The sequence below is a fragment of the Palaemon carinicauda genome, chromosome 13, assembly GCF_036898095.1.
Source record: "Palaemon carinicauda isolate YSFRI2023 chromosome 13, ASM3689809v2, whole genome shotgun sequence".
Lineage (NCBI taxonomy): Eukaryota > Metazoa > Arthropoda > Malacostraca > Decapoda > Palaemonidae > Palaemon > Palaemon carinicauda.
This window is the reverse complement of record NC_090737.1, coordinates 48,387,767-48,396,175: the sequence shown is the minus strand read 5'-3', so window position 1 is coordinate 48,396,175 and position 8,409 is coordinate 48,387,767. Positions and strand designations below refer to the sequence as shown.

The following is an 8,409-nucleotide window of genomic DNA, read 5'->3' as shown; positions in this document are numbered from 1 at the left end:
GATCAACAGTTCACTGGCCAGAGTTTCCTGCAGTATACTTACTCGCACAGTAGGCCTCGAAATCCCTCAAGAATCTGGTAAAACTGCGGCTAGTTTCCAGCTGGAAGATTCCAGGCTTAGGGTTCCTCCTGGAGTCGAGGACCCTTAGCAGATCAGACAGACTGCGTTCTGTCTGGAGGAACTGGACGTGGTCGGTGGAGACAGTGTATCTGAGGTGACACTGAGACAGGAGCTGGAAGTGTCACTACCAGAATCTTCACTGGTAGACTCCTGTCAAGATGACGTCATTTTGGTTATGGTTGGTCTGGTGGTGTCCTTGGCCTGGCGTTTCTGGTTTGGGATAGCCCCTGTCTGGGCAAGAACTGCCTCAGTGGTAGCTACTGGAGACTTTTCTGGCTTATTGGCTTCAACCGGATTTTCCAGGAACTGCTCCCCCAGTCTACTGGCTGCAGGCTTTGGTGGACTAACGGGGTTAGTTGCCGGAACAGGCGAGGAAGCCACCAGTCCACTTGGGGCAGGAGACACCCAGAAGCCTGGTACAGGGGTGAGTAACGGTGTCAACCGTGGAGGGGCCTGGAGACCTCCAATCACTGGCTCTGCTCCAGTCACTGGAATTGCCAGATCATTGATGTTTGGCCAAGCTGGTGATGTAGAAAGAGCACTGGTGGTTACTATGGTTGTGACCCCAGTGGCAACGTGGCACATTGGTGACGGCTCAACGGTCTTCAGGGCCGCCACTTGAAGTGTCAGGTACTGGACCTGAGTTGCCAGGTCACCGACAATCTGGATAAGACTCATCACGTCCCAGCTCAGGGTGTTCTTAGCCTTTCAGTGTTTACTGGATGACGATGCCATCCCTGGGGATTGATGTTTCCCGGGACTGGGAACCAAAGATTATGTAGCGGTTTGCGGACTGTGGCCAGAGGTAGCACCCGAACTGCCTAGTGTCCAAATGCCGACCACAGCCCGACGTTAACTACACAGAAAATATACAGTGGTGGAATACCCAATAATCTAGGTAACCGGTAAAAAGAACGGAGCACTTGTCACCACCCCTTGATTTATACTGGGCAAGGGGACCCAGCTAGAATCTCACTTCCTTCCTAAATTACCTTTCCTTGGGCTAGCTGGATTAACATGTAAGATGACCGTTGACTCATTTCTGGGAAAAACGAGCATTATATGCGAATAGCTCTATATTCCTTAGGTAAGATGGTTTTAAACTTTGGAAAAAAAATATCAGAACATAAGGTGAAAGTGAAAGGATTTTTCTTCAATCTGACAGCAAGTCACAGTGTGGGAGGAAAAAATTATGATAAATAACTTATTACAAAGATTAGAAAAAACAGTGGCTGAGAAAGGGACACAGAGATATAAGGAACTGGAATAAATTTGTCTTCATAAAAACAAAAAAATATTTATTTGTAAATGAAAAAAAAAAAAAAACAGTTTGGAATACATTAACATTATTTTGTCAATTAACCAATTAGTGGCAAAATTAGCATCCCTTTACATTCCAGCTCCACAAAAAAAGAAAAAACAAAGAAAAAAAAAAACAGATAAACAAATGAAATGAACACTTCAGAATAGTCTTACTACATATTGTACAAGCAATAGAAAAATACTAACTTACATGCAAGATATATCACTACACAGTTACAAAACAGAACTTTAAAATCCTAAAAAACCATGAACGCAGATTCTGAGAATTTGAAAGACTTAGAAATATCAGGATTCTTAACATAGCCAGCCTCTAAAACTAAAGAAACATTACTTCAGAACTAAGCTTAAAGGAGAACCCAGGCAATACTATAGTTTTATAACATATGTAATGACCAGTAATAAACTTGAACACTTGCTATCTAATGAGCCATCTATAAAGAACATATAACTGTGAAAAATACGGTACCACAATAATTATCCCCAAATCAATACTGTCCTCATCAATCTCCCGTCCACCATCAGGCTGAAAAATCACTTAAACAGTCTTAAATTCTCTCATTCTTGGGAAGTGACTCATGTAGCAGGACAGAAATATTTACAATACAAGTTTTTTTTTTAACAAGCTAACTAACAACATAAATAGGTGCAGGATAATGCAGGACCCTTCCAATTATTTTACTTGTGCCACGGCTTGACTCAACTTCTAGTTGCCTCTCCAAACCCTGTAGGGAGTAGGGCGTGCTGCAAAAAAGAATTTCGTTAGACAAATGTTAGGACAAAAAATATAACAGATAATGTATTAAAAAAAATATGCAAGCCTCAAAATAAAATAATTTGTATTCCTCTTTAACTTCATTCATTCAATATTTTCCACATTAGCTACATTAGGTCAAGCTTATGTAGTAGGCCGCTTCAAAGTTTCAAGTCTGTACAACAAAAACTCTTTGTTTCACTGGCTCTCCAAAATGTACTCCAAATGAGATCCCCAGCTCTGCAGGCACATTTGGATCCGGTGAGCAAAGTTCTCTATGACCTTCCAACATTCCTCCCTAGGGATGACTCTTATTGCTGCTGTGATTGCTGCCTTCAGGTCAGGGATAGTCTGGGGGTTATTTCCATATACCCTGTCCTCAAGGTATCCCCAGAGATAAAAATCTTGGTGGTTCAGGTCCAGTGAATGTGGCGACTACTCCGGGTCACACTTTTGGCTGATCAGTTGGTCAGAGAAACGCTGCTATAGCCATGCAAATGATTCGTTTGAAGTGGAGGGGAATGGCACCATCCTGCTGGAACCACTGGAGACCCTGACGACTCCTCTCCATCGATCAAGTGGTGTCCATCACTCGGTGATGATTGTTACAGACCGCTTGTTGTCTTTCTCGAACCAGAATGGTCCAATGATGCCATGTTTGGAGATGGTGACCCAGGTATTGCACTTCACCGAGTGTAACTGCCTTTGCAGAATGTGCTCAGGGGGCCGTGCTACCCCATAAGATATTGTTCTTCGAGTTTACGTGACCTGACTACAGAAAATGTGCCTCGTCCCAAAACCAGACATTGTCAAGGAAAACTGGCACAGCGTCAATCTTGTTGCAAAACCACTGGCACACGAGCACTCGCTTCCTCATATCGTTAGGTATAAGCTTGTGTTTAATCTGTATCCTGTCAGGATACAAGTGGAAATATGCGCTCAAAATTCTCCACACAGACTCCCGATTGATTCCAAGCTCCTGACTTCGCTGTCGCACATACTTGCTTGGGCTGTGGACAACAGAGTTTCTGACTGCAACAATGTTGTGTGGAGTCCTTGATGATTTCTGTCGTCCAGAGTGTGATTGTCTGTTAGTGTCTTTACAATTGAGGTTATTTACAGTCCCATGGGTTCTGAACTTGTTGACCCATCTGTAGATCATTGAATGGACAAGAAATTTTTGATATCTGAACCTTTCTTTGAATTGCAATTGAGTGGCGTGGATAGACTTCAACCAAAAATATGCCTCAACTATAAATGTCTTTTCCTCAGTAGTCTCGAAGGTCGAATTTGGTAGACTCTTAAAACATTAATTTTTCTGGATAAATCTGAAAAATAAAAGGAATTGATTATTCATTTCGAAAGTTATTTAAGTTCAGGTGATGGTCGTATTCTTTTGTGTCACCCTGTATCCTACTTACTTTTCGGTTTATGAGCTATATTGATGTATTGTTTATAGCCCTCATACTTCACACCAAAATAAAGCTCCTAAGATAGAGAATGTGGATTAACACATATCTGTTTCTGTGTGGAAAATCATATATATATATATATATATATATATATATATATATATATATATATATATATATATATATATATATATATATATATATATATATATGTATATATATATATATATATATATATATATATATATATATATATATATATATATATATATATATATATATATATATATATATATATATATATATATATATGTGTGTGTGTGTGTGTGTGTGTGTGTGTGTGGAAGGGGTGAATTGTTTCATACTCTTTAACATATAGAAACTTATAATAAACATTATCTGCAGGGAATTTAACAATCTTACACCTTATTGGAAGACCTTTTATCAACTTAAATTTAGTATATAACATGAGCTATTAAAAATAATATATAGCGTCATTCAATATAAACATCCGTATAGGGACAATAGACGTTTTTTAAAAAATGATCCCTAATTAATGACTGATAACACAAAGGAGTGGCTATACAAAATGCCGCCATGTATTTTTCAAAATAACAGACGTATATCTTTTGATTAGTCGACTTTAACTGATACGTCATATGCCTTATTTGGTCGTTTTTAATCTGTTCAGCTCACTTTTCCAAACAAACTTCTGTGATTTGTATAATTATTTAATTGGAAGAGTGCAAAAGCTCCTTACTGAGATCAAATATACTACCATAAAGAATAATTGTGGATCTTTAATGCCTAATAATAATAATAATAATAATAATAATAATAATAATAATAATAATAATAATAATAATAATAATAATAATAATAATAATAATATTTCATGTAGTAGACCCTCTTTCAGGCATGTTACATAAGAAAAATGATCGCTGCCTCAGTTGCATTTATCTTCAAGTTGAATTCATCTATTCCTCGAATGACAAACAACACAGTTACTGGGGGAATGCAGTGCTCATGAGAGAAAAATTATAATATTAATAAAAAAAATAACAATAATAATAATAATAATAATAATAATAATAAAAATAATAATGATGATGATGATGATAATAATCACAACAACAACAACAATAATAATAATAATAATAATAATGATAATAATAATAATAATAATAATAATAATAATAATAATAATAATAATTTTGAGCTTGCACAAATGTTCTAGTCTAACTCAGCTTCAAGTACATAATATGAGTGTCAATACAGTATTAGAAAATTATGCATTCATATCATTGCTTGTATCCAAGGTTAATTTCTTTTGACTCTACTCTATGGGTAAGAATTAGTCAATACTCTGAATCAATTAACATAGTGTGTGTCTATATCAGATAAAGCTATTTTAACCTGTAAATTAGCCTAAAATATTACATTACTTTTATTTATCAAATTGTCACAGAGAACAGCTTGAGGTTTTCCATAATATATTTTCATAGCAGGAAAAACACAATATCCGTGCTAATCAATATAATGGTCTTGTGAAAGTTTTTACATTAAATCCCAGTGGCATAAAGACGTAAGCTTGTAGATTCCAATTTCGGTCGTTTAAGAGGAAAGAGCATATTATATGTGTTACTATTTTTGCGTCAGAGGTTGTGTGAAAAAGATGGAGAGAGAAAAAAATTATATTTAACTTCAGCACACTACTCGATCAAAATGAAATGCCAAGAGACAAAAATAAATAAGAAAATATTGAAACAAAACTACAATAAAATCGGAAGGATAAGCCTAATATAAGGGTTCATGTAATATATGAGGATTAATAAAGATATCAAAGTATCGGGACGTGAATAAGGCTAGATTAATTATGCAGAATCAGATAGGAAACTAAATTGATGTGTAATGGAATAGAGACCAACTTCAAAGAAAATTACAATTCCATTTTTCTTTGATATGAAACGAACAAAACCTGCAATATTATCTCCGAGGGATTATCAAAGGCAACCCATAGAACTTCTCTTATATCAAAGAATAAGGCAGCCTTTTCGACGGTTCTGTATTCCGTTTCTGAGATTGTTCTTCTTCCCATTAGCCTTACTCAGATATATCCAGAACTACAAACTATTTGTAGCCAACAAATAAACACGTAATTTGTCGTCGTAATCAAACAAGCGACTTAATTATGCCCAATGAATTTTTCCTTTTATATATATATATATATATATATATATATATATATATATATATATATATATATATATATATATATATATGTACATACATATATATATATATATATATATATATATATATATATATATATATATATATATATATATATATATATATATATATATATTAATACTATTATTATTACAAGCCAAGCTACAATCCCAGTTGGAAAAGCAAGATACCATAAGGCCAAGGGCTCAATAGGGAAAATAGCCCAGTGAGGAAAGGAAGTAGATAAATGATGAGGACAAATTAGCAATAAATCATTCTAAAAATAGTAACAACGTCAAAACAGATATGTCTTATATAAACTATTAACGTCATAAACAGATATGTCATATAGAAACTATAAAGACTCGTTAGCCTGGTCAACATGAAAACATTTGAACCAAGCTTGAACTTTTGAAGTTCTACTGATTCAACTACCCGATTAGTAAGATCATTCCACAACTTGGTAACAGCTGGAATAAAAATTTCTAGAATACTGTGTATTATTAAGCCTCATGATGGAGAAGGCCTGTTATTAGAATGAACTGCCTGCCTAGTATTACGAAAAGGATAGAATTGTCCAAGGAGATCTGAATGTGGAGGATGGTCAGAGTTATGAAAAATCTTATGCAACATGCTTGATGAACTAATTGAATGACGATGCCAAAGATTACTATATAAATCAGGAATAAGAAATTTAATAGACCGTAAGTTTCTCTCCAACAAATTAAGATGAGAATCAGCAGCTGAACACCAAACAGGAGAACAATACTTAAAACAATGTAGAATGAAAGAATTAAAACATTTCTTCAAAATAGACCGATCACCGAAAATCTTAAAACACTTTCTCAATAAGCCATTTTTTTTGTGCAATTGAAGAAAACACAGACCTAATATGTTTCTCAAAAGTAAATTTGCTGTCGAGAATCACACCTAAAACTTTAAAAGAGTTATACAAATTTAAAGAAACATTATCAATACTGAGATCCAGATGTTGAGGAGCCACCATCCTTGACCTACTTACAATCGCACTTTGAGTTTAGTTAGGATTCAACTTTATACCCCATAATTTGCACCATGCACCAACTTTAGCTAAATCTCTATTAAGGGATTCACCAACCCCACATCTGCATTTAAGGGATGGAATTGATGCAAAAAGAGTAGCATCATCTGCATATGCAACAAGCTTGTTTTCTGGGCCAAACCACACGTCATGTGTATATACTATGAAAAGTAATGGGCCAAGAACACGACCAAGTGGAACACCGGATATCACATTCCTATACTCACTATGGTGCTCATCCATAACAACTCTTTAAGATCTATTACTTAAAAATTCAATAATAATGCTAAGAAACGACCCACACACTACCAACTGTTTGAGTTTGAAAACAAAGGCCTCATGATTAACACGGTCAAAGACAGCACTAAAATCAAGGTAATCATACGAACTTCCCGACCACAATCAAGGGATTTCTGTACAGCATTGGAGATTGTGAGAAGGGCATCACATTCTCCAAGGCCTTTACGAAAACCAAATTGCAAACTAGGGAGTAGATGATTACCTTCAGCAAACCTATTAAGACGTTTTGCCAGAAGACGTTCAAAAACTTTAGATAATATGGGAGTTATGGGAATAGGGCAGTAATCAGTGGGATTTGAGTTACCACAAACACATTTACATAAAGGAGTAACATTACCAATTCTCCAACTGGTTCTAAAAGCTCCTCTTCTTGCTAACTTGCGCAAAATAACAGTTTACTTTGGAGCTAAGAAATCTACTGTCTTTATAAAAAACAGAGGAAAAATACCATTTGGGTCTACACCTCCATAAGCATCAAGGTCCACCAACAGAGCTTTAATCTCACGAGATCGAAAAGCTAAACTAGTTAGTTTAGCCTCAGGAAAACAGGAATGAGGAAGTTCAAGTTTTTCATTACTCTGTTTACTGTCAAAAACATCAGCCAAAAGGGTTGCCTTTTCCTTTGGACAGTGAGCGACTGAGCCATCAGGTTTAAGTAAAGGAGGTACTGTTGCCTCTACACCAAAGAGTGCTGATTTAAGGGTAGACCATCATTCATGTTCCTGAGTTGTAGCAGAAATGGTTTTTTTATGGTTAAATTGTATTACTTTTCAATTGATGCATAAACTCTCTGAGCAAAAGCTCTAAGCTGAATATAGTTATTCCATGTCAAATCTGATCTGTTACCCTTACAAATATGATAGGCCTCCTGCTTTTCCAAATAAGCACGTCTACAATCATCATTGAACCATGGTTTGTTCTTCACTCGGTACCTTAGCACACGACAATGGATATGCCTATCAATCAAGTTGACTAGATTTACATTCAAAGGGAAAACAGGATCTACAATACAATATAATTGTGACCAATTCAAGCACAAAAGATCATGCAAAATCCCATTCCAGTCTGCTTGGGATTTCATATAAATTTCACAAGATTGTGATACATCAAGGACAGGCTACCCAGTCTTCACTACTAATGAAATCAAGGCATGATCAGACGTCCCGACAGGAGAACCAACCTTACTAGTTATAACGCCAGGTGAGTCACTG

At 35.8% G+C, this 8,409-nt stretch overlaps 1 protein-coding gene across 1 annotated transcript; it reads right to left on the bottom strand.

The window, feature by feature from the left end:
• Positions 1-273: 273 nt before the first annotated feature.
• LOC137651550 (calphotin-like) lies at positions 274-798 on the bottom strand. Its single transcript, XM_068384776.1, has one exon. It carries the CDS (start codon positions 796-798, stop codon positions 274-276), a length of 525 nt encoding a protein of 174 aa, XP_068240877.1.
• Between the last annotated feature and the right edge of the window lie 7,611 nt (positions 799-8,409).

Excerpts from the sequence above, each read along its gene's own strand:
- LOC137651550 (XM_068384776.1), bottom strand. The coding sequence starts at position 798 with ATGAGTCTTATCCAGATTGTCGGTGACCTGGCAACTCAGGTCCAGTAC.